This window comes from Oncorhynchus nerka, linkage group LG27 (genome assembly GCF_034236695.1).
Source record: "Oncorhynchus nerka isolate Pitt River linkage group LG27, Oner_Uvic_2.0, whole genome shotgun sequence".
Classification (NCBI taxonomy): domain Eukaryota; kingdom Metazoa; phylum Chordata; class Actinopteri; order Salmoniformes; family Salmonidae; genus Oncorhynchus; species Oncorhynchus nerka.
In genome coordinates, this window is record NC_088422.1 from 69340508 (window position 1) to 69368162 (window position 27655).

General features: G+C 41.9%; 2 protein-coding genes across 2 annotated transcripts; one reads left to right on the top strand and one right to left on the bottom strand.

Moving 5' to 3' along the window:
• On the top strand, positions 1-23185 carry LOC135565119 (polycystin-1-like protein 2). The gene is made up of 35 exons (XM_065011158.1): positions 1-325; positions 3351-3509; positions 3644-3832; positions 5332-5442; positions 5624-5771; positions 5860-6089; positions 6186-6593; positions 9176-9318; positions 9452-9631; positions 10289-10426; positions 10539-10691; positions 12648-12772; positions 12948-13068; positions 13298-13429; positions 13614-13839; positions 13967-14154; positions 14261-14491; positions 14685-14786; positions 14882-15060; positions 15178-15324; positions 15424-15623; positions 15711-15943; positions 18333-18555; positions 19313-19782; positions 19878-19974; positions 20133-20273; positions 20364-20549; positions 20679-21009; positions 21120-21253; positions 21352-21479; positions 21598-21758; positions 21876-22086; positions 22250-22351; positions 22451-22582; positions 22755-23185. The coding sequence occupies exons 1-35, from the start codon at positions 1-3 to the stop codon at positions 22914-22916; spliced, it is 6546 nt and encodes a 2181-aa protein (XP_064867230.1). The 3' UTR covers positions 22917-23185.
• A 37-nt stretch (positions 23186-23222) lies between these two features.
• On the bottom strand, positions 23223-27260 carry LOC115112570 (26S proteasome non-ATPase regulatory subunit 7-like). Its single transcript, XM_029639651.2, has 5 exons — positions 27165-27260; positions 26965-27062; positions 26750-26830; positions 26387-26478; positions 23223-23853 (listed from the first exon to the last, which is right to left on the bottom strand). The coding sequence occupies exons 1-5, from the start codon at positions 27190-27192 to the stop codon at positions 23451-23453; spliced, it is 702 nt and encodes a 233-aa protein (XP_029495511.2). The 5' UTR covers positions 27193-27260; the 3' UTR covers positions 23223-23450.
• Between the last annotated feature and the right edge of the window lie 395 nt (positions 27261-27655).

Genomic DNA, 27655 nt, shown 5'->3' on the forward strand with positions numbered 1-27655 from the left:
ATGGACAGCACTAAGCTCTCTGTATTACTCTTGAATGCTTTCCTCTTAAGCCTGTCTTGTGCTGAGGATGAGATAGCACCTCTATCCTGCCCAGAGTACCAAGAGAGCTTTGACGGCTCCTGTTATGAGTTTGTGGGTCCACCTCGTTCGCGTTCCTTCCTCAGTGCACAGGGTTGGTGTGAGCGAGGTGGTGGACACCTGGCCTTCATTTTAAACGACGAAACACAGCAGTTCCTACAGAAGCACCTGCAGACGGAGCAGGATTGGTGGCTGGGTCTGGCACCTGCCTCCCCAAACCTAACACTGGACTCTGCTGCTGCTGAGGGTAAGAGGACAATTGAAGAAAACACTAATTGCCATCAACATACTGTACAATAATAGATATGATTATGTAAAGGAAATCAAAGGTTGAGAGTAGACTGTCCTGTGCATGGATGTATTTGCAAAGAGTTATTTTATTGTGTTAGAGTGTATGATTTAAAGTCTTATGAAATTGCCATGATATGAGGGAATTTTGATGTAAAAGGACCCATATGCACTAACAAGAGAAGTTCATAGGATCATGTCAAATCTAGCATCAAATGAAAGCTATATTTTTTTTAATGAAGGAATATATACATTTTCCGACCATTTTCTATCCTAAATATTAGGAATAACAAGCAAAGGCTTTGACTGCTGGTCAAACAGATGGAAAAGGGGTCTTAGAAAACATCTACCAGATGATGGTTCAGATTTGATCCGAACCAATAAAATGTTGTCTTGTTTTGGGAGGAGCTCATTATTAAAATAATAGCCAGTGTGTAGAATAATACCCAAATATGTAAAGGTTTGTTTTGACAATTATGAAGAAAGTGGCCATTTTATGCCCTTTTTAGACGTACAGTTGAAGTCGGAGGTTTACTTACTTAGGTTGGTGTGATTAAAACTGGTTTTTCAACCACTCCACAAATTTCTTGTTAACAAACTATAGTTTTGGCAAGTCGGTTAGGACATCTACTTTGTGCATGACACAAGTCATTTTTCCAACAATTGTTTACAGACAGATTATTTCACTTATAATTCACTGTATCACAATTCCAGTGGGTCAGAAGTTTACATACACGAAGTTGACTGTGCCTTTAAACAGCTTGGAAAATTACAGAAAATTATGTCATGGTTTTATAAGCTTCTGATAGGCTAATTGACATCATTTGAGTCAATTGGAGGTGTATGATTATGATGTTATCCATAATGATGTTATCGGGTGTGTAAATCCACTTCATTACTGTAGTTCAATATCCAAAAGAGGTTCAAGGTTAAGGTTTCATGTCATAGCTGACACCCCATTGTCTTTTGAATCTTCCTTCGGAGCAGATATTGAGAGTTTTTGGAAAACGTGGTTACGTAAAAACCTGAGGGAGATTTTACCAAAATTCTGTTACCAAATATGCATCTGCACAGTTTTTCCAGTAAATGTGTTTTTGTAAAATGTTCAGTTTAAATTGTTAAAAGTAGTCTTATGTAAAACATCAGCGCAATTACAGTGCATTCGGATAGTATTCAGACCCCCTTGACTTTTTCCAAATTTGGTTACGTTACAGCCTTATTCTAAAATGGATTAAATACATTTGTTCCTCATCAATCTACACACAATAAACCATAAGGACAATGCAAAAACAGATTTACATTTTTTGGGGCAAATTTATAAAAAAGAAATAACCGATACCTTATTTACATAAGTATTCAGATCCTTTGCTATGAGACTCGAAATTTAGCTCAGGTGCATCCTGTTTCCATTGATCATCCTTGAGATGTTTCTACAACTTGATTGGAGTCCACCTGTGGTAAATTCAATTGATTGGAAATTATTTGGAAAGGAACAAACCTGTCCATATAATGCCAAGAATCACATCTGGAGGAAACCTGGCACCATCCCTACGGTGAAGCATGGTAGTGGCAGCATCATGCTGTGGGGATGTTTTTCAGCGGTAGGGACTGGGAGACTAGTCAAGATCGAGGCAAAGATGAATGGAGCAAAGTACAGAGAGATCCTTGATGAAAGACAATGCAGGAGCGGCTTGGAGACAAGTCTCTGAATGTCCTTGTGTGACCCAGCCAGAGCCCAGACTTGAACTCATTTGAACATCTCTGGAGAGACCTGAAAATAGCTGTGCAACGACACTTCCCATCCAACCTGACAGAGCTTGAGAGGATCTGCAGAGAAGAATGGGAGAAACTCCCCAAATACAGGTATGCTAAGCTTGTAGCGTCATACCCAAGAAGAATCGAGGCTGTAATCGCTGCCAAAGGTGCTTGAACAAAGTACTGAATAAACGGTCTGGGATATTTTTTTTATTTTTTATTTTAAATACATTTTCAAAAATTTCCACAAACCTGTTTTTGGTTCGTCATTATGGGGTATTGTGTGTAGATTGATGAGGGGTAAAAAATAATTTAGTCCATTTTAGAATAAGGCTGTAACGTAAAAGAATGTGGAAAAAGTGAAAGGGTCTGAATACTTTCTGAATGCACTGTACATTACCATGGAATTGCCCATGATGACTTTGTGTGAGAGTAGGCCTAAATATTTCATTGATATTTGAAAGAGGTAATAGTGTTTTGGGGTTGTTGTTTTTTCATAGAATAATCCTACTCCTTTGCTGAGCTGTGGCAGAAGTATTCCTCACAATCTGTTTTTTTTTCATGATTATTTGCATCAGAAATCAGTTCCATTCCTAGTCTCCTAAACTAACATGATCCGCCCACCACTTCTCTTGAGACAAAGATGGTTACTCTTGGTCTTGTTTTATCAGTAGACCTTCTTTGATCTGGCAGTAAAACTGGAAGTAGACACAGGCTGGGTTTGGTGGCTATCTCTCAAGTCAGCTGGCCTTCCTGTGTCTCGCTGGGAGATTTATAATGTATTTACCTCGCACCATTGCTAGGAGACCATGCCACATTAAGATATCTCCTTTTAGCAGCACCTGGCTGATGAAGAACACTTGTCATTCAATTGGATCTGCTGTCCAGTCCCTTGATTTAGACAGGCCTTTTTTATTCCTGTACAAAGGACCAACTTTATCACCTATTCACAGCCGGCTCCTGTGGCATTGACTTTGTTTTCTTACGTCATATCCCTTACTCTGCTTTTCAAGTGTTTTATTACGTGAATTAGAGTATTAACAGAATGATGTATCAGGATGAACAGCTGGGATATCATTTTGTAGGAATATATGTCACAAATATAATATGACAGAGTACTTACATACTTTATTTCCTCTACTTTGAAGAGCAGGTGTTCCTAATGTTTTGTACCCTCAGTGTATATAGAATATAATACTTTCATTGGTGTTTGTGCTGTAAATCCTCAGGTCCTCTCTCCTGGCTTGATGGCTCTGATGTCAGCTACTCTAACTGGGTGAACGACCCTGATCCAGGGGCTGGCTGTGGTCACATACTGAGGAGCTCAGGGTTTCAGTGGGAGGCAACAAGCAACTGTAGCCAGGAGCTGCACTTCATCTGCCAATTTGGTTTGTATTTGATATGTGTGTTTGCACACATGCATCTGTGTGTGCATGTATGCAGAATAACAAGGTAGCGAGGAATATACTGTATGCGCTTGCTATTCCTTTTAACCTAAACCTTATTTACTTATTTGTCTCAGAATCTGGGCGCTCCATTGCTTGTGCTGCCCACAATGCAACACTACAGTGTGGTTCTGGTCAGGTGATAGAGATTGATGACAGCTTCTATGGTCGTAAGACGGTTCACTACTGCCGGACGAGTCCCACTTCTTCAGCCACCTCCACACAGGAGGAGTGTAGCTGGATAGATGTTGTACATTCAGTGACAGGTATGGTGTGAAGTCTAACGTTTTTGAAACTTTTGAAATATTGTGCAAGGTGTATTTTGTCCATCACTCAGGATATTGATATATGTTTTGGTTTGACTATTGATTCAAGAATAGTCGTGTTCTTACATTGTATGAGTAAGAACAGTAAAGGTCCAATGCAGCCGTTTTTTAACATCTCAAAATCAAATCATTTCTGGGTAACAATTAAGTACCTTACTGTGATTGCTTTCAATTAAAATGGTCAAAAAGAAACATAAATAGCTTCTTAGGATAGAGTCATTTCTAAAGCAAGAATTTTGCTAGGACTGTCTGGGAGTGGTCTGAGTGGGGAGGGGGAAACGGAAAACTAGCTGTTATTGGCAGAGAGGTTTGGATTGAACTATATTTCTTATTGGTCTATTAACTAACTTATCGCCTGGTGATGTCGCGAGGCAGGCCAATACTCCATCCCACCAAAACAGGCTGACATTTCACACAGTCTTTTCAAACAGCTCTCACACTAAAAGGGCATTATCATAATTTGCACAATATCACAGTATTATTCCAGCCTAATAGAGTAGAAATACAGTGGGGAGAACAAGTATTTGATACACTGTCAATTTTGCAGATTTTGTTTTAGATTCCGTCTCTCACAGTTGAAGTGTACCTATGATAAAAAATGACAGAACTCTACATGCTTTGTAAGTAGGAAAACCTACAAAATCGGCAGTGTATCAAATACTTGTTCTCACCACTGTATATATATATAAAACACAGGAAACCACGTTTTTGACTGCACTGGGCCTTTAAGCAAAGTGCTTTTAATGGGTCAAAGTAATTGCCTGCTGTGCAGTATTTGATCATTGCACTTTTAGGACACGCTGCTTAAAGTAAAAAGCAGAAATGTAAATATTGTAAAGCAAACACAGATTCAAAAAAGGGCCCAGCAATTCAACTTAGTTTCACTTTAGCAGGATGCTATTACCAAACAACTACATGATGAACAATATTTAAACATTGAGCTCTTAGAACATGTTTGCATTTGCAAAGCATAGAGCAGAACTGTAAATATTGTAAAACACACACAGCTTCAACAACGGCACCAGATGCACTGAGGCAGCAATAAAACTTCATTGCACAAAGCACCAAAAAAATATGTATTTGTGTCTTAACAAAAACCATAATAGAGGTACATATGCTGGTACAATGTCAAGACTGAAAGTAAAGCCACAAAATGTACCAGTTTTAAATGGTTGTAATATTGTCAATGAAATCTAAATGTACTGCACTAGGTTTAAGCCATTGCTTAAGTTAGTGCTTCATGTATGAATGACAAATAGAATAGGCATTGTGATAATAATCCTTCCTTTGAACAGTGTGCACACAATGTATATTTTCAGAGCACTTGGATAAGTCTATTATAATGATAATGTGGATGATGATCTTAATGATGATTCTGATGACAATTATGGTGGAAAACTCTTCTATTTCTTCACCTCTCATATGTACATTATTTCCAGGAGACTGCCGTGGGCTGCAGGTGTGCCAAGCCACGGCAGATGTGGCCTCTTTTGGTGAACCATGCCCAGGGCTTGGAAGCTACCTGTCTGTGGAATACAACTGCAAAGATGGTCAGAACATTCTACCCCTGTTACTGCCTCTCCTTCCCTCCCTTCTACATTCCATTTAAATACTCAAATGTTTTCAGCTAGTGAAGGGCTCGATTTACGTTTTCTCTAATGTTGTATTTCAACACATTATGAGTGGCGGCTAGCACACACAATCTAACCTAGCCATGTTTGTGGTCCACAGGTCTCCACTTATTAATGAGCAAGTTGGCTGCCGTCTTTGACAATGTCTCCATAACAGTGAAGTGGCTTCTCCATCCCTTCCAGGGCAACCTGACCTGCACTCTAAGTGCTGGAGATGGGCACAACATCGATCCTTATAGTCCAGAAGAGTGAGTAACCGAGTAATGTATATCACCCAACATCAAAGCCAAAAAGTCCCTAATTCATTCACAATTAATGGAATTTACACTCTCGCAGGTTGGAGAGCAGTGTGGTTCATAAATACACCCGTCCAGGTGTCTTCCTAGTTGGGGTGGAGTGTACCACCAGTGAGTGGCATGTGACAGCTCAGAAAGCCATCACCATTCAGGAGCCCATCGGGGAGTTTGGCGTCATCAAGTGCTATAGCATGAACCAATCAACAGATGGAGCAAACTGCAAGGCCCTGTATGGCAGTCCCCTTCAAATCCAGGTTGAAGTAGAAGCTGGTAAGTAAAACCAACATGAGCAGAAATAAAAGCATCTGGTCTTACATTTCCGAGAGTACAAATCTTGGTAGAATGAGACAACTTTGCTATCTACAGGTACGAATGTGACCTACAAAGTCCACCGTGGTGAGATGTTGGTGGCCAATTCATCAGCAGTCAGAGGAATCGTCCCCCACAACATCACAGTGGGACCAGAGGTGGAGCAACAACTGGGCTCTGGCTGCCACCAGCTGACCCTGCATGCCTCTAACGGGGTCTCGGTCTTGGGCGTGTCCACTGAGCTGCAGGTGTGTCTGCTGGAGCCAGTGGAGGGCCTGCTGGGATCAGTGATGGCTGAGGAGGGAGAGTGTCCAGACTCAGACCTCTACGTTACTGTCTCCCTGGACCGGGGGTCCCCGGTGCAGCTTCTCTTCCAGGTGTCTGGAGCCAACGACAGCATCTCTGAGACCAGAGACATGCAAAACAGCAGCATGCAGGTTTACAATATCTCAACCACTATCCAAGGTACCTACCCAAATACAATCAGAAACAATGACAGAAGATAGGAAAAGATTAAACGTTTCCTTGTTTATTTATATCAGCTGTTTTGTTACAGGAGCTTTGCAAGTGAAAGTCAGGGCCTGGAATGTCTTCTCACACATGGACGTGGATGTGGGGAACACAACAGCAGTTTGTCACAATAAATCAGACTTTCAGACAGAGGAGCATAAAAGGCTTCCCCAGGCTAATGTGGAAATCACTTCTGATCCAGAAAGTCCATCTGACTTCACGCAAAGTGTCACACTTGGGTTAACTGGCTTGAGTGGAGTACTCGGAATCAGTGAACCTGGAATACTACTTGAATGGGAATGCAGTAAGTACCGGAGCTGAGAACACTCACCTCTCAGTTCAACTCATTAGTAGGCTACAGTAACAAAGTCTGTCAAGACTTTTACGTGGCCCACTTGTTCAAGTCTTATCTTCAAGGCCTGTGCTAGTTATAAATCTGAAATCCGAAGATTTTTAGTTTTCAGTTCAGGCACAATCTTTCTATGAATAGAATTGTTCTTCTAAACTCACTAAGTAACAACGGCGGTATTTCTCTGGTTTCCGGGTGACCGTATAGATTGTGTAGGACCTTTAATGTCCTTTCAGCACAGATGTTATACTCAAACCATGTTCCCCATTTATTCCAACAGATGAACAATGTAAATGCAGAGACAAAACAAACCAGGAGACTCATGTGATTACAGCAGCCTGTCTTCCAGACCCATTTATTTTTTATATATACAGTTTTACTGTGCAGAAGAAAAATGGGACCGGGGCTCAAGTGGCTAAAGCAGAGAAATGCATCACTGTCACTCCGCCAGAATTCACCGATGTTACCATAAGGTAAAACGAGGGAGGGAATGGCTCATTAGACAGATGTATAGTCCCGAGTGACATTTTGTTGGTTAGGAGAGCTTTGCATTATCAAACGAAGAAGCTAAATGGCTGATTTGAATCAAATTCAAAGTTACAGTAATCTATGTCCCAGAATATCTGTTGTATGATAAAAGTTAACCTTTGTTCTTTTAGTTGTTCTAATTGTAACCCAGTGAACATAAACAACGATGTAACCCTCAAATTGGAATGTACCACCGCAATGAGTTGCCCAACAGTAGTTTGGCATGTTGAGGACACAAGACCTTTGACAGTAAGTGTGAGACTCCTCTATTGTGCACACAAGCATATTTATGAATAGTGGTTTCAGTGCATGAATAGATAGAACTTATGTTGTCTAATTTAAGATTAGATATACTTTATTAGTCCAGACAGAAATATGTCTGCTGTTAACCAACCCCTCCGACATACACACAAACACACAGGTGTTTGAACACACAAACACACAGGTGTTTGAACACACATACACACAAACACACAGGTGTTTGAACACACATACACACAAACACAGGTGTTTGAACACACATACACACAAACATACATTCATTTGTAATTTGTCACATGAGCAAAATAAGTAACCTGAAATGAACGCATGCGCAGTTGGATTGTACAAAAGCTGTAGTCATTCTGTACAACGACAGTGTCTATGAAGGAAACAGATTTAATTTTGAGCTAATTTCTTCTAGGGAGACCTCAAACACTGCTACAAAAAAGCAAAGCAAAGACCACTGCTACACAGAATAGATGGTGGCAATGAATACATGGTGACAAGTGACAATCTGAAAAATGCCCAGTCCAGATCTCTGAATCTCAATGTGATAGCGTATGGTAGGTATTCATTGATTTTAGAGTATGTGTTGTTACACGTGCTTTAGTTACAGATTATAGTAGGATGAGCATCACTTATGTTGAACCTGACATCAGAATGTCAAATTAGCCATTGTAATGTGGGCCATAAAATGAATCAAGTGTTCCAATGTGTTATATTTTAGGTAGTGTATCATTTGATCATGGATATTTAGAGTAAATCGTGTACATCCAGACCAACATTTACAGAATGCATTTATTTACATTAATGTAACCTATTCAACTTTTTGTTGTAGGTAAGACGACATCTGGCGTTGTCAAGTACACCATTCAGATACCAGGTGTTGCAACACTTGCAACTGTTGCCACTAACATACCGCCTGCTACCTTACCGGCTGCTACCACCATCCTACCGGCTGTTACTACTCGTCCATCTGCTACTACAATACCTGTTGCTACCATCCCACTGGTAGCTACTACCCTACTGGCTGCTACCACCATAGCGGCAACTACTACTGTATCTGTAACTGTACCTGAAAGAACAGCCCCAACTACCATCACCAGCCTCCATTCCTGTGTAATTTCCCCTCAGTCAGGCACAGTTCTAGATGCTTTCAATATCACCTGTTCAACAACCTCCTGCTCCACAGGCAAATGCCAATATTGTTTCAAAACTGACAAAGGTGAGTTGTCTGAAATCTGTCGACAATGTAGTCTATTTCAAGAGACTTTCCCCTATCAAAGAAGTTGAATAGTAGGACATTAAATCGACATTTTAAAATGCAGTTCCCTGTATTCAGGTGAAGCTTCATCCAAAGGAATGAAAACACATTATATAATATTTATTTATATTTCAGATAAACATTTGCGCTGCAGTTATGGAAATGAAGTAAAGTCAATCTTCCTACCTCTCGGGAACAAAAGTTACAACTACAGTCTGTCTGTGGTGGTTACTCTAACAAATGGGGATAGAAAAACCAATGCCACAATCACCACTGAGGTTTGTCATCAAGTAAAAATCCTATCATTTACTTAATGATTTAATGCATGGAATCTGTCCTGCCTTTCTGCTCCATAGAGCTCACATTTATAATGTCATACCTGGAGCTCTCATTTGATTGTTGTCCACCAAGGTGTGGCCAGCCAACTCCAGTTCCTCAGTGGAGAATCTGCAGTCTGTGGTTGAGAACACTGTCGCTCAGCTACAGCAGCAGGGGTTGCTCACTGGGGAGACCCTAGGACAGATGTTCAAGTCTGTGTCCGACATTCTGAACAAGGGCTCCAGTGAGGATCAGAAAGGTGCAAGGGAGGAGGTGAGAACGGGGTAATATTCTATGGTCATAGGGAGCATGGGCTTTAATGCCAGGAATGTCTACGCCAGGGATTGGCAACCCACGACCCGCTTTTGTAGTCTCGTGGATCAATTTCCAAAAACGAAGCACCAATAATTATAATTGTTTATAGCCTTTATAGACTAATAATGAACAGTTTATAAACTACTTATCATGGTTGGCTCCAGGCATAAGCGGTCACTTAGGGCCCCTGGCTGCTAAGACGGGGACCAGTCAAATAAATTGGCCCACGAGGTGCAAAGCCAAGTCTCGCTCAGGGCCCCCAAAGACTAGGGCCCTGAGCGAGGGCCCTACTTGTGTAATGCATTGAGTTAGGAGCGTTAAGTAGTTTAACTGCAGAAATTGATAGATTGCCAAATTCAGTTGACTGCATGTCTGGCTATGGATGAGGGTACGCAGACCCGCGAGCCACTGCAGCTCCTCATGATGAGTTCACATTTTTTGTTTCCCCTCGCCCCCATCAAAGTTGGCCATCCCTGGTCTAGGGACTCGGTGTATTGTTGAACGTAAGACATTACACTAAACTAAAAGAGTTATGATAAATGAGTATGAAGTTCAAGACAAAGGGAAGTGTCTCTTTAGATGGATGTTTGTGAGGTGTTCTGATTGATGTTCCAGCTACGAGAACAGATGCTGAGCACCATGACTGCAGTGCTGAAGAATGTCCCCAACAACACTCCTCAGGAAGTGGAGCTGACGGCCAGAGCAGTGGCAGGGATCACCAAGAGGAGGGAAGAGGTCAATTCCGCTGCTCAGGTACAATTGGATATGAGAGCAAGGCAACATAATCTTTTCCAAACATGTATTGCTGAAAGAGAGCAGAGATTTAGTTCCCAATGGTCTATGTTATGCTGTGGATCTTTTCCAGCTAGAAGCTAGCTCCCTGGTGGCAGACCTCAGCTCTTCCCTACTCTATATGAATGTCAGTGAGCATGGTGGACAAGAGATGGTGCAGGCAGCTACACCAATTGTAGAGGCAGCCAGCAATATCCTGGGAGTCTCTTCAAATGCAAGCACACAGGTGATATACAGTTGAAGGCGGAAGTTTACATACACTTAGGTTGGAGTCATTAAAACATGTTTTTCAACCACTCTACAAATTTCTTGTTAACAAACTATAGTTTTGGCAAGTCAGTCAGGACATCTACTTTGTGCATGACACAAGTAATGTTTCCAGAGGCAAAAGAAACGCACACCTATTTAGATGAGGTGCTGGCTAGCGGAGTGGAACACTTAAATAAATGAAGGAGAGCCGCACACTCTAGGAGCTCAGATGCAAAAATATTTATGTACAACGTTTCGACAGACAAGCGGTCTTCATCAGGGTATTAGCTATAAACTATACAAACTATAGTTTTGGCAAGTCGGTTAGGACATCTACTTTGTGCATGACACAAGTAATGTTTCCAACAATTGTTTACAGACTGATTAATTCACTGTATCACAATTCCAGTGGGTCAGAAGTTTACATACACTAAGTTGACTGTGCCTTTAAACAGCTTAGAAAATTCCAGAAAATGATGTCATGGCGTTAGAAGCTTCTGATAGGTTAGTTGACATCATTTGAGTCAATTGGAGGTGTACCTGTGGATGTATTCCAAGGCCTACCTTCAAACTCAGTGCCTCTTTGCTTGACATCATGGGAAAATCAAAAGAAATCAGCCAAGACATCAGAAAAAGAAATGTAGACCTCCACAAGTCTGGTTCATCCTTGGGAGCAATTTCCAAACACCAAGAAGGTACCACATTCATCTATACAAACAATAGTACGCAAGTATAAACACCATGGGACCACGCAGCCGTCATACCGCTCAGGAAGGAGACGCGTTCTGTCTCCTAGAGATGAACGTACTTTGGTGCAAAAAGTGCAAATCCATCCCAGAACAACAACAAAGGACCTTGTGAAGATGCTGAAGGAAACGGGTACAAAACCATCTATATCCACAGTAAAACAAATCCTATATCGACATAACCTGAAAGGCCACTCAGCAAGGAAGAAGCCACTGCTCCAAAACCGCCATAAAAAAGCCAGACTATGGTTTGCAACTGCACATGGGGACAAAGGTCGTACTTTCTGGAGAAATGTCCTCTGGTCTGATGAAACAAAAATATAACTTTTTGGCCATAACGACTATCGTTATGTTTGGAGGGAAAAGGGGGAGGCTTGCAAGCCGAAGAACACCATCCCAACCGTGAAGCACGGGGGTGGCTGCATCATGGTGTGGGGGTGCTTTGCTGCAGGAGGGACTGGTGCACTTCACAAAATAGATGGCATGATGAGGAAGGGAAATGATGTGGATATATTGAAGCAACATCTCAAGACATCAGTCAGGAAGTTAAAGCTTGGTCGCAAATGGGTCTTCCAAATGGACAATGACCCCAAGCATACTTCCAAAGTTGTGGCAAAAAAGGACAACAAAGTCAAGGTATTGGAATGGCCATAAGAAAGCCCTGACCTCAATCCTATAGAAAATTTGTGGGCAGAACTGAAAAAGCGAGTGTGAGCAAGGAGGCCTACAAACCTGATTCAGTTACACCAGCTCTGTCAGGAGTAATGGGTCAAAATTCACCCAACTTATTGTGGGAAGCTTGTGGAAGGCTACCCAAAACGTTTGACCCAAGTTAAACAATTTAAAGGCAATGCCACCAAATACTAATTGAGTGCATGTAAACTTCTGACCCACTAGTAATATGATTAAAGAAATAAAAGTTGAAATAAATCATTGTCTCTACTATTATTCTGACATTTCACATTCTTAAAATAAAGTGGTGATCCTAACTGACCTGAAACGGAATTTTTACTAGGATTAAATGTCAGGAATTGTGAAAAACTGAGTTTAAATGTATTTGCCTAAGGTGTATGTAAACTTCAGACTTCAACTGTATATAGCTTCACTGAGTTCCCTGATGACAGTTATGAATTATGGTTACTTTTCAGCCCTTTTCAGGACTACTGCCTTTTGTTTGTCTTTCACAGAGAAAGGTCTCAAAGACTCTCCTGAACAGTATGGACAATGTGCAGAGTGCACTGTTAAATGGTAAAAAGGTTGGTCAGGAGCCTGCCATTATCAAGAGCCCTGAGATCAGTGTGTATGCTAACAGGTAAGAGACAGAGCGTTGGAGTGGAAACATTACTATAAAAAATGCAAGGCCTGTCACATAAATGTAACTTGAAATATGTCATTTGTATTTACAATACAATATCTCAAATACAAAATGCTCCTGTTAAGTTGCCTCAATTTTGAGTTACAGTATATTATACACTCTCTTCTCTTAGGATGTCTGCAAATAGCATTCAGATGCAGTCTATAAACATCCCAGATAGCTCCTCTGCAAGCTTTTCCTTCCCTCCCCTGGGTGCTGATGTCCTTTCTCCAGATGAACCAGTGGATGTGCGAGTAAGTGTGAATGTCTGCGAGTGAATGTGTGGAGGTTAGTGAGTGAATGTGTGGAGGTTAGTGAGAGATTTATCACAGAAGTGAATACGGCAGTGAAAGTGTTTTTTTTTGTGTCAAGCATTAGGGAGGTTTTCATTTGGTTAATTGTTCATGTAGTAATTGTCTATTAGTATATTGTGGATGGGTTTAACCCTCATTCTCTTGTCTCATAATTTCCTTATTTGTACAGATGCTGAGTTTTGAGAAGAACCCTTATTCTTGGAGTGAGGGGGGTAACATCAGTGGTGCCATGGGGTCTGTGACACTCACCAGACAGGATGGATCAGCCATCCCTGTGGAGAACCTGTCTGAGGAAATTGAGGTCAGAACCCTGCAAACGTGTACCAATTTTAGTGGGGCTTTTCTCTTGAGAGCCCTTGATGTCCAAGACGTACAGTATATCTTCTAAGATAATGTCCAAGACATATACTTTAAAGACTATATGATCAAGTAAACATAATTATGATTACAGTTGTATATATTACAACATATTCTATGATTCTCAGATCCTCTTGCCGAGACTTGAAGGCGGGCAGTTGAACAGCACAATCCTTGAACTGGGAAACTACAGCACACTGATAATTGACGTCCCTTCACCAGACATAACACTGGTGCTAAAGATGGAGCCCTCAGAGGACATACCATTTGTACTGTTGCTGGGGTATAAAGACTACCCAAAGGACAAGCAATATGTAGCCAAGACGCAGATGCCTCATCAAGGCAATTCACAAGGTGATCAACCTCCTGAACTGACTTCTTGTAAATGGCAGACATAGAACTATTGTGAAGCATAATGAACCAACGACACTGAGTGTTTAGAAAGATAAATGTGCTTGTGTTGTGTTTATTTTGGGTACAGAGAGATACACCTGGGTCCTGGGTCCCAATGATTTGACAGGAAAAGTTGGGGTGCATTACCTTGTGGTGAGGCCCATTGTAGAAGCAGGGGTTAAATCCGTCAATGCCACTGTGACTGTCACCTCCATTGCTGCTCAGTGCAAGTATTGGAATGAAACCTTATCCACCTGGAGTGAAGATGGCTGCAGGGTGAGTTCAACAAGTACTACACAACACCTTATAATAAAATATTGGCACATCACTGCAACCAGGCACTGCCAATATCAAATGCATAAACTGACTGTGGTCTCCTTAGGTTGGTCCTTTAACCACGTCATTGGTCACTCAGTGCTTATGTAACCATTTGACCTTCTTCGGGAGCTCTTTCTTCATCATGCCCAACCTTGTGGATGTGTCCCGTACCGCTGAGCTCTTTGCCACCTTCTCAGACAACCCTGTGGTGGTGTGCTTTGTTGGTGCCATCTTCATTGCTTATCTCTTGGTGGTCGTGTGGGCACGCAGGAAGGACATCAAGGACATAGCCAAGGTCTGCCTTGAACAATCGCTGCCACCATTTTCTAGACAATTTTTGTCCAGACTATACAGACACCTTGAGAACATGCTACTCTGGTGATCCAATCAGCAGATTTCCAGTGCTTAGATTTACCAGTTTGAGAATGCATCATCCTGTTGGTTTGCTGTTGATGCATAGTTTCATCTTCAAGTGTTACTTCTTGTAGGTGAAGGTGACATTGTTGGAAGATAATGACCCCTTGGCTGAATACCGTTACATGCTGAATATCAGCACTGGGCATCGGCGTGGTGCTTCCACCTCCTCTCAGGTCAGTACCAACAGTTTCCACTGCTGCAGGACATCATATTCTGTTCTCTGATAAAAAACACACTCAGTCACCCTGACCCTGTGTTGCTGCTGCAGGTTACTGTGACTCTGCTGGGCACAGAGGGAGAGAGTGAGCCACACCACCTCACTGACCCTGACAAGCCTGTGTTTGAGAGGGGTGCTGTGGATACGTTCCTGTTGACCACACCCTTCTCTCTGGGGGAGCTGCAGAGCATCAGGCTGTGGCACGACAACTCAGGGGGGCACCCTGCCTGGTAGGAGAGTGGACGGGGAGGATGCCTCACAGTAGTAGAGGGACAGATGGATTTTACGTTAATTAAAGCTGACGTTTGAAATTGTAAATGTAGTTGACAATAACGGTTTTCATGCAGGTATATAAACAAAGTGACGGTGCAGGATCTAGAAACTGGACAGAAGTGGCACTTCCTGTGTAACTCATGGCTGGCCATAGATATGGGCGAGTGCATCCTTGATAAAGTCTTCCCTGTTGCCTCTGACATAGATTTGAAGAAATTCAGGTGAGGTAAAGCATGGATGCATTTTGGTATGGCAATATATATATACCAGGACAATTGTCCATCATGTAACTAAATCTTCTTACCTTGTATATTCTGCAGTAATCTGTTCTTCATGAAAACGGCAAAGGATTTCCGTGATGGCCACATCTGGTTTTCTGTGATCAGCCGGCCTCCAACGAGCACCTTCACATGTGTCCAGCGAGTCTCCTGCTGTTTCTCTCTGCTGCTGTGTACCATGCTGACCAGCATCATGTTCTGGGGCATCCCTACCGACCCCTCTGAGCAGACCATGGACCTGGGTATGGATGCCTGCACAGTATTGGTGCTGTATGGAAATAATAACATGTTTTCAGAACATTAAGATTTTTTCTCTCTCTCTCCTGTAGGTCATATCGAGTTCACCTGGCAGCAGGTGATGATCGGCGTTCAGAGTTCAATCATAATGTTTCCAATTAATCTCCTCATTGTGAGTATCTTCAGAAACACCCGTCCCCGAGAGACGAAGCCTGGAAAGCCCAAGGCAGAGGTGTCCAAGCAGGGGAAGACTGGCAGAGTGACTCCTTCACAGCCTCCGTCCCCACAGAGGGAGAGAGAACTCACACCAGACACTGTCATAAAGGTAAAAGAAGTAAACAATTTTAACAGAATTTGTGATCAAGAGTCACCCCCAGTTTGCATCGCCACAGTAGCAAAGCTGGTAATACAGTGCTGTGGTATGACTTAAAGATTGCTGTACACCAGCAGAACCAATCCAATTTGAAGGAGCTGGAGCAGTTTTGCCTTGAAGAATGGGAAAAAATCCCAGTGGCTAGATGTGCCAAGCTTATAGAAACATACCCCAAGAGACTTGCAGCTGTAATTGCTGCAAAAGGTGGCTCTACAAAGTATTGACTTTTGGGGGGTGAATAGTTATGCAAGCTCAAGTTCTGTTTTTTTGTCTTATTTCTTGTTTGTTTCACAATACAACATATTTTGCATCTTCAAAGTGGTGCATGTTGTGTAAATCAAATGATACAAACCCCCCAAAAATCTATTTGAATTCCAGGCAACAAAATATGAAAATCTCCAACGGGGTGAATACTTCCGCAAGCCACTGTAGGTAGAGTTGGAAGTTTAGATTTATTTATTTCACCTTTATTTAACCAGGTAGGCAAGTTGAGAACAAGTTCTCATTTACAATTGCGACCTGGCCAATATAAAGCAAAGCAGTTCGACAGATACAACGACACAGAGTTACACATGGAGTAAAACAAACATACAGTCAATAATACAGTATAAGCAAGTCTATATACAATGTGAGCAAATGAGGTGAGAAGGGAGGTAAAGGCAAAAAAGGCCATGGTGGCAAAGTAAATACAATATAGCAAGTAAAACACTGGAATGGTAGTTTTGCTATGGAAGAATGTGCAAAGTAGAAATAAAAATAATGGATACACCTTAGCCAAATACATTTCAACTCAGTTTTTCACAATTCCTGACATTTAATCCTAGTAAAAATTTATGTCAGGTCAGTTAGGATCACCACTTTATTTTAAGAATGTGAAATGTCAGAATAATAGTAGACAGTGATTTATTTCAGATTTCATTTATTTAATCACATTCCCAATGTGTCAGAAGTTTACATACACTCAAATAGTATTTGGTAGCATTGCCTTGAAATTGTTTAACTTTGGTCAAACATTTTGGGTAGCCTTCCACAAGCTTCCCACAATAAATTGGGTGAATTTTGTCCCATTCCTCCTGACAGAGCTGGTGTAACTGAGTCAGGTTTGTAGGCCTCCTTGCTCGCACACGCTTTTTCAGTTCTGCCCACAAATGTTCGATAGGATTGAGGTCAGGGCTTTGTGATGGCCACTCCAATACCTTGACTTTGTCATCAGTAAATTTTGCCACAACTTTGGAAGTATGCTTGGGGTCATTGTCCATTTGGAAGAACCATTTGCGACCAAACTTTAACTTCCTGACATGTCTTGAGATGTTGCTTTAATATATGCACATAATTGTCCACCCTCATGATGCCATCTATTTTGTGAAGTGCACCAGTCCCTCCTGCAGCAAAGCACCACCCCGGGCTTCACAGTTGGGATGGTGTTCTTCGTCTTGCAAAACTCCCCCTTTTCCTCCAAACATAACAATGGTCATTATGGCCAAACAGTTCTATTTTGGTTTCAACAAACCAGAGGACATTCCTCCAAAAAGTATGATCTTTGTCCCCATGTGCAGTTGCAAACCGTAGTCTGGCTTTTTTATGGCGGTTTTGGAGCAGTGACTTCTTCCTTGCTGAGCGGCCTTTCAGGTTATGTCGATATAGGACGAATTTTACTGTGGATATAGATACTTTTGTACCTTTTTCCTCCAGCATCTTCACAAGGTCCTTTGCTGTTGTTCTGTTATTGATTTGCACTTTTCGCACCAAAGTACATTCATCTCTAGGAGACAGAACGCGTCTCCTTCCTGAGTGGTATGACGGCTGCGTGGTCCCATGGTGTTTATACTTGCGTACTATTGTTTGTACAGATGAATGTGGTACCTTCTGGTGTTTGGAAATTGCTCCCAAGGATGAACTAGACTTGTGGAGGTCTACATTTCTTTTTCTGAGGTCTTGGCTGATTTGTTTTGATTTTCCCATGATGTCAAGCAAAGAGGCACTGAGTTTGAAGGTAGGCCTTGAAATACATCCACAGGTACACCTCCAATTTATTGAAATGATGTCAATTAGCCTATCAGAAGCTTCTAAAGCCATGACATCATTTTCTGGAATTTTCCAAGCCGTTTGAAGGCACAGTCAATTTAGTGTATGTAAATTTCTGACCCACTGGAATTGTGATACAGTGAATTGTTGGAAGAAATTACTTGTGTCATGCACAAAGTAGATGTCCTAACCGACTTGACAAAACTATAGTTTGTTAACAAGAAATTTGTGGAGTGGTTGAAAACCCAGTTTTAATGACTCCAACCTAAATGTATGAGAACTTCCAACTTCAACTGTAAATACGTTATTCTCTCAGGACATAAAGAAGATTGCTCAGTCACTCTCCAAGGCTATGAAGAGCCCCATTCCACACCTGGAGTTAGAGATGAAGCCGGGACAACAAACTGATATCAACTCTCTGCTCTCTCTGGTGGAGGACATCATCCGGCAGCAGAACCGAGCCAGTGGAGAGTTCTACACTGATGCCTCAAAGAAAGAGGGATCGCTCATTCTCTCACTAGGGGTAGCCAATCTGCAAGGTACAGCCCAGTTGGGAGGGGGGGAGGGGTCCTGCATTGCACTGCTGGTTAATCTGATGTTCTGGTAGCTTGTCCAGAGATGCAATATTTACAGTATTTAGTGGCCAAAGTTTAATCATTGCTGTCAGTCAGCAAAAGTATAATCATATGATATTTGGCTCAAACTCAGAAATTATAACCAGATTAAAAACAGCTAGGATCCAGAACCCTGTGTCACCTCTCACCTTACAAGAAACCAAAAGATCCCTGTGTGCCACGTTGACAACCGGGATACTGCCTCTGGCAATTAAGGTAAGCAGGTTAAATGCAATAATTGAAGAGCAGCTCGGGGCGATTTAGGGCAGGTTGAGAATGAACTGTATTTTACATTTACATTTTGATTTACATGATAATTTAAGAGTAACTGTGTTTGATAAAATGCAACAACTGAAACCAAAAATTAGATATGAAGAGAAACTGGAATGCTTATTTAGAAAATAAGTGTTGCTGGTCACAAATGTTTCCAAAGCATGGAAGATACATCAAGATAAGCTACACTGAGTATACGCAACATTAAGAACCCTTGCTCTTTCCATGACATATACTAAGTGAATCTAGGGGAAAGCTATGATCCCGTATTGATGTCACATGTTAAATCCACTTCAATTTTATTTGCTACTGCAGATACAGTGCTCATACAAGCCCATGTGGGCTGGGCATTTTGAAAATGCAAGACACTTTAATAATGAAATAAATCTAATCAAATTGCTGTTTTCAGAGACCAGCCTGTGTGGGAGCCCTGAGAAGACTGGGGATGGGAGACAGAAAAGGAGCAACAACAGCCAATATCTGTACAGGCAGCTACGCCATGTAGAGAAGGAGCTGAGCCTACTGGGACCTTCTCGCTTCCCCAACCCAGACAGCTACTGCCGGGCAGTGCAGCAGGTCCAAGGCATGAGGGGTCTGCTAGAGTCCCACCTCTCCTCTTCCAGCCTGGGAGGGGACCAGCTGTCTCAAAGCCCCAGCCCAGCAGAGAGCAGTGAGGGAGACAGCAGTAGTAAGAAGCAGGGCGGGCTGCCATGGTGGTTTGTGTTTATTGGCTGGATTCTGGTGTTAGCCACCAGCGGAGTATCAGGATACTTCACCATGATGTATGGGTTGACCTATGGGAAGGACCGCTCTATAAGCTGGCTCATCTCCATGGTCGTGTCTTTCTTTGAGAGCCTCTTTATCACTCAGCCGCTGAAGGTGAGACCTACAGTACAATACATACTGTACAATGTCAAATGCCGTGCAGCATGTATCTGAAATCTGGGTATTACTTTGTGGATTTCCTATCACAGGTGCTTGGTTTTGCAGCCTTCTTTGCTCTCGTTCTGAAGAAAGTTGATCAGGAGGACTATGGGGATGCAAAGTTTGAGGGGGAGCTCCGAAACCCAGGTGCTTTATCTTCAAGCTAATTTTCCATATCTCAGGCATAACAACATGTAAATTCTGCTTTCCTAAATCATTGTTATGAATATTGTGTTTACTTGTATATAAGATAGCTAAGACTAGATACAGCTTGTTTTCAACTTTTACAACCATCTTGTCCACAGACGACCCTGATGTGGTGCGGGCTGTCAGGAGGGATAGCACATGCAGCTTCTACCAGCCCCCTCCTCCAACAGACATCGAGAGGATGAGGAGCAACATGATCAAGGAGCAGAAGGTCTTTGCCCTCATCAAAGAGATTCTCAGTAAGAGGAACCGCTTTTTCATTCACCGCACTGTCATTCACTACACTTATTGGTTAACATGCATGTTTAAGGCCTATGATTCTGTTGCAGCCTACATGGGGTTCATGTGGATGTTGCTCCTGGTGGCATATGGCCAGCGGGACCCTAATGCTTACTTCCTGACTCAGCACATTCGGCAGAGTTTCAGCCAAGGGATCTCAGACAGCATGAGTCACAAAGATGTGTTAACCTGGGCCAATACCTCTCTTCTCAGCAACCTCTTCGGAGAGTACCCAGGTAGGATTCTCTAAAGAGGATGTTTATTTCAGAGAGAACATTAATTTCTAGAAAGTTAAAGAGAACATGTATAGCTGGAAGCGTGCTAGCGTTTTATCTTTTGGTAATTTTTTGCATGCTGTGTTATAGGTTTCATCACTGATGGGAACTCCAAACTGGTTGGTAATGCCCGACTTCGCCAGGTGAGGGTGCAGAAGAACTCCTGCCGCATCGCCCGCTCCATGCGCCAGGCTGTACCTGACTGCCATGCTCCATACTCATGGGAGGTGGAGGACATGGGCTCCTATGGGCCAGGCTGGAACCGCTCTGCGAGCGAAAACGCCTCAAAGACCCTCCACAGTCCCTGGCAGTACCAAACCCAGGCCAGACTCAGAGCCCAACCCACCTGGGGCAGTGTGGTCCTCTACAGGGGAGGGGGGTATGTGGTGGACCTGGGCCCAGAGTCACAGAATGCTAGCAGGTAAATTAACATTTACAGTACTTAATGTTTAAAAATGATCAGAATTATCAAACCATCTTTGTGTTAGAGAAAGATGTTATTTTATTCATCAATGTTTTCTGTCTCTGCAGTACCCTTCAATATCTGTTTGACAACACCTGGCTTGATATGCTCACCCGAGCAGTTTTTGTAGAGTTCACTGTGTACAATGCCAATGTCAACCTCTTCTGCACTGTCACACTCATGCTGGAGACCACAGCTGTAGGTGAGACAGTTTTTATATCACTCCATGAATACAGCACAAAGTAAGTATTTTAAAGGCGTCCAAAACTCAGATTGTCAGCACCTGTCTTATTCTCTCAGGAGCGTTCCAGTTTCGCAGTGAGCTGCAGAGTGTCCGACTATACCAGTCCACCGGTGGACTCCATATCTTTGTCATGGCATCTGAGGTCATCTATTTCCTCTTTATCCTCTACTATATGTATGTTCAGGTAAGCGTTCATTTAAATACCTTTCTTATGTGTATAGAGTATAACATCTGTGAAACAATGGTCTAGTGCCATTGTTCTGGAATTCCTCCTCAGTCTAACTCTTCTCATCTCCTCACAGGGAAAGCTGATGAAGCTGCAGAAGTGGGCTTACTTCAAGACAAAGTGGAACCTGCTGGAGCTCGCCATCATCCTCCTGAGCTGGAGCGCGCTGTCTGTCTTCATTAAGAGGACCCTGTTAGGGAACCGGGACATGGAGTACTACCACAACCATAAAGACCAGTGAGTTCACACTGGGTTGGGGTATCACGGGTTTCTGCTTTAGTTTCGCCAGTCTGCTACCCCGATTGTTGATCAGTTGCCCCTGTGTGATGTTCAACTTCTCCGCTCCCTATCCAGGTTTGCCAGTTTCCATGAGACAGCCACAGCAGATGCAGTGCTGGGGTATCTGATCGCATTCCTGGTGCTACTGGCTACAGTCAAACTGTGGCATCTGCTGAGGCTCAACCCCAAGCTACACATGATCACAGCCACACTGCAACGGGCCTGGACTGACATATCAGGCTTCCTCGTGGTCATCACCATTATGTTCCTGGCCTATTCTATCGCTGTAAGCGTCTTTCTGAAACACCTAACCTAGAAGTTGTCCATGGTACAGTCATTCTTCAACTTCATCCTCATTCTCTTCTTATGTGATGTTGTGCTTGTGTATGATGGGTGTTCCCTCGACTTTCTGCGTGAGTGTCTAACCTGTGATCATTCTCTGTCTGCAGTCTTATCTAATGTATGGCTGGAAGCTGTACTCATATAGGACTCTCCTGGATGCTGCTCTGACCATGGTCAGCTTACAACTGGGCATCTTCAACTATGACGAGGTTAGTAAAGTAGGACAGCTCTACTAGACTCCCCGACTACTGCTGTAGTCATGATGGTAGCTTTGTGATTCAATTCTGTAACTTCTCCTTCTAATCCAGGTTCTTGATTACAACCCGGTGCTTGGTGCGTTCCTCATCGGCTCCTGCATTATATTCATGACCTTTGTGGTTTTAAACCTGTTCATCTCAGTCATCCTGGTGGCGTTCACTCAAGAGCAAATACATCACAAGGTACTGCGCATCAATCGTACACTATGTAAAATTAACCTTGTTCTGGTCATATTAGGTTGTATTTGAATATCAAAATATAGAATAGAATCAACAGGGACCAATACCTTAATACATTTTGACAGAGGCGGTCACTTGACTATCAATTCTGAGCTGTCTGTTCACTATTCCACAGCCCTCAGAGGAGGAGGAGATAGTGGATCTGATGCTGATGAAGCTCTGCAGCTTGTTTGGAATCAAAATGAAGAAGGAGGAGAAAGAAGACAGTGACAGCCCCAAGGAGAATGGCATGACTGCCTCAGCAACTAACAAAGGATTCTCCACTATATCCTCATAGATGTTACTTCTAAGTACTGGTGTATCACTCTGTATGTATTCATAGTGAGCTGTCATTTTCATTTCTGTTGCTTTCTAGGAGCGGTGATGCTTTTGTTGACTTGTTGCCTCTAGCTGTTTAATTATCTAACATATCACGCATAAATGAGGCTATTTGTGCCGTTTTGTGATCTAATGCAAAGCTTTAAAAATAAGTTAGAGGAAATAACAGCTCCTTCTGTTACCTCACACTGTCAGAAATACACATATGTATGGTTACTATGGTAACATGTTAGGAGACAACAATGAGGAGAGAAGGATACAAAGATAATTCCAATGTTGTATTAGTAATATGTTTGTTGTGAAATTAATAAAAATGGTTGAAACATTAACCAAATGAGCTGTATAAGAATAAAAAACAATAAGACTTATGTGGAGTAGATAACCAAATAGCCAATTCCCTTCACTCTTTGAATCCATTAAAAAAAGATAGTGTCTGACAGGTGGGGAGAACGAAGAAAAAAAAGCCAGTCTGTAGTCTGAAATGAGCATTGCTTCATTTCTTGTCCTTCTTATCTTTCTTAGTGTCTCCCTTCTCTTTTTCCTTCTCTTTTTCCTGGCCTTCCTTCTTCTCTGCATCTCGGTTGGCGACCTTGTTGTTGATGAGGTTGTGAAGAGCAACCACGGAGCGGATGAGTGAAGTCAGGTAAACCACCAGCATCTGGTCATTGGTCTTGAGGTAAAATGCCTTGATGAACTCTTGAAGGTTGACGTCAGGCAGCAGGTTGAAGACATCCTGCAGCTGGTAGATGATCTGGTGGTTGATGGGCAGCTTACCTGCGGCAACTTTGTCCAAATACCCTTTGATATCCACTAACTTGCAGTTGAGGCCCTTTAGGCCATGCACCTGATTGGTGATGCGTTGAGACAGGGTGCCAACTGTTGTGTCCTTGATGTCTCTGGATAGAGATACAAATCATTTTATTTTAGAAACTTGCATGTTTTAAGTTACCCTGTTTCCCTTTTTGGTGGCAAAACTGGCCTTACATTTTTATGGTATGAATCAGACGTGGGTTCAAATACTAGTTCAAAATTTTCAGTTACTTTCACATACATTTAAAGTACAGTCCAGGCAAAAGTTTGGACACACCTACTCATTCAAGGGTTTTTCTTTATTTGTACTATTTTCTACATTGTAGAATAATAGTGAAGACATCAAAACAATGAAATCACACATGAAATCAAGTAGTAACTTATATTTTGATTTGTTTATATATATATATATATATTTAAGATTCTTCAAAGTAGCCTTGATGACAACGTTGCACACTCACCGCATTCTCTCAACCAGCTTCACCTGGAATGCTTTTCCAACAGTCTTGAAGGAGTTCCCACATATGCTGAGCACTTGTCGGCTGTTTTTCCTTAACTCTGCGGTCCAACTCAAGTCGGGTGATTGTGGAGGCCAGGTCATCTGATGCAGTACTCCATTACTCTCCTTCTTGGTCAAATAGCCCTTACACATCCTGGAGGTGTGTTTGGGGTCATTGTCCTATTGAAAAACAAATGATAGTCCCACTAAGCGCAAACAAGATGGGATGGCGTATTGCTGCAGAATGCTGTGGAAGCCATGCTGGTTAAGTGTGCCTTGAATTCTAAATAAATCACTGACCGTGTCACCAGCAAAGCACCCCCACACTATCACGCCTCCTTCTCCATGCTTCACTTGAGAACCACACATGCGGAGATCATCCGTTCACCTACTCTGCATCTCACAAAGACACGGCGGTTGGAACCAAAAATCTTACATTTTGACTCATCAGACCAAAGGACATATTTCCACCAGTCTAAATGTCCATTGCTCGTGTTTCTTGGCCCAAGCAAGTCTCATCTTATTGGTGTCTTTTATTAGTGGTTTCTTTACAGAAATTCAAACATGAAGGCCTAATTCACACAGTCTCCTCTTAACAGTTGATGTTGAGATGTGTCTGTTACTTGAACTCTGTGAAGCATTTATTTGGGCTGCAAAGGCTGGTAACTCTAATGAACTTATCCTCTGCAGTAGAATTAACTCTGGGTCTCACTTTCCTGTGGTGGTCCTCATGAGAGCCCGTTTCATCATTGCGCACAATGTTTTTTTTGACTGATCTTGAAGAAACGTTCTTGAAATTGTTTGCATTGACTGACCTAAATGTCTTAAAGTAATAATGCGGTTGTTTCTCTTTGCTTATTTGAGTGGTTCTTGACATGATATGGACTTGGTCTTTTACCAAATAGGGCTTCTGTATACCACCCCTACCTTTTCACAACACAACTGAAAATAAATTCCACAAATTAGGTGACTGGTACTATATGTATTCAGAAACATTTTACTTGGAAAGTAGTTGAATATTTTAGTGTACACTGAACAAAAATATAACCGCAACATGTAAAGTGTTGCTCCCATGTTTCATGAGCTGATGTCAACATTGTGAACAGAGGGCCTACGGTGGTGGTGGTGGGGTTATGGTATGGGCAGGCATAAGCTACAGACAATGAACACAACTGCATTTTATAGATGGCAATTTCAATGCAAAGAGATACCGTGTCGAGATCCTTAGGCCCACTGACGTGCCATTAATCCACCGCCATCACGTTTCAGCATGATAATGCACGGTCACATGTCTCAAGGATCTGTACACAATCCTGGAAGCAGAAAATGTTCCAGTTCTTCCATGGCCTGCATACTCACCAGACATGTCACCCATTGAGCCCGTTTGGGATGCTCTGGATCAACATGTACAACAGCATGTTCCAGTTCCCGCCAATAACCAGCAACTTCGCTGGGGGAATGGGAAAACATTCTACAGGCCACAATCAACAGCCTGATAAACACTATGCAAAGGAGATGTGTTGCTCTGCATGAGGCAAATGGTGGTCACACCAGATACTGACTGGCGTTCTGATCCATGCCCCTATTTTTTTTAAGGTATCTGTGGCCAACAGATGCATATCTGCATTCCTAGTCATGTGAAATCCATAGATTAGGCCCTAATAAATGTATTTAAATGGACTGATTTCCTTATATGAACTTTACCTCAGTAAAGTCTTTGAAATTGTTGTATGTTGCATTTATATTTTTGTCCAGTATATTTAGAAATACACTTGGAAAGCATTGAAAACACTCAAATACACACCCATGCACTTAACCCAGATATTTGAAAATAGTATTTGAAAATGGTTTCAAATACAATTTGGTAGACTTTTAAAAATATTTTTTAAATTTTAATTTGACAAATAAACATTCAAATACTCAAATAAAAGTACTTGTTTTGGGCTGTGTATTTGAAAATAGTATTTTAAATACCAGATAATCAAATATACATGTATTTGAACCCAGGTCTGATATGAAAAAAATATGAGCAATAATACAAGAACAGTAATTTACATATTGAACTTCAAGACCAATGACAAGAACAAACACATTGACCACATGCATGGGCCCAGTCTTACCGGAGTAAATGCTCCACGCCCACTTCCTCTGCTTCTTCAGCACCAATCTCACTGGTGACATGTTCAAAGGTCTTGGATGTGGGAGTGCCATCCTAAAAACAAAAGGAATGTTACAACCATTAGACCGTCTCAAGCAAATGTGCAGGTTTTCCTCAACATTAAAGCTCAAAAGGCATCTGTTGCTCCACAACCCTTAACTTAGATTTGTACAGTGACATTCTTTCTAATCCTACATTTTTTTGAGTTCACTAAGTGGTAGATGTAAGACTGACATGCAGCATAAACCTTTGTTGCAGAGGTAATAGTAGAGAATTGTAGTTCCACTATTACATTCATTCAATAATTCCTGTGTTAAAAACATACATCATGCACTTCCTCCACAGATATGTAGGCCTCCGTTGGTAGACCCAGATCTTTCGGTTTCACGTCAATGATGACTAAAACCTATAAACGACCCCAAAAAATCAAATTAAAATCTTTGTACCGTAGTATGTTTACACATATCAGTGACATCAGTAGTAAAAGGTAATTACTAAGTTAAAAAATTACATAAATTAACATGTTGTACTTACACTTACAGAATTGGTACAATATTGCTTCACGAGTTCATTGATGGCAATGTCATTCTTGTGTAGTTTGGGTCCTGTGTGATACCAACCAACTATTCTTTCTCTTGCTGAAACACAATGGGAATACATGTTTAATCTCCAAATCACATTAACAATTAAATCCTAGTGTTGTTAAAATGCATACGAATTTACAAATAACTCATCTTTACCATTGACTTTCTTGAACATGTTGTACATGTTCTCCAAATAGTCATGGTCCAGGAACCACACAGAATCATCCTTGTCATTTTCGTCAAATGGCACTGGAAGAGTGTGTGTGTGTGTGTGTGTGTGTGTGGGGTGTGGGGGGGGATCAGCCAGATCAACAAGAAACCAGAGTGTAATCAAAGAATGGACCGTGGTTGTAGAAATAGGTAACGCGTTATAAGCTGGTTAACGTTAGCTAGCTACAATAGCTAGTAAAGTGCATAAAACGATGCACCAACCGTAGAGGAAACCTGCCATTTGTGTAATATGACAACTTGTGTATTTAGCTAGCTTCTAGCTATACTGGATAGCATTAGGTGAACCATAGCCTTCTGAGGTGAATCAGCTAGTTAGCTACACAGTAGCTAGTTAGCTAACGTTAGCTTGGTTGCTCTACGTTAATTTACTGTCGTTAGTTAGCTAGCTAAACTTTACTGTTATTTGGGAAACAACA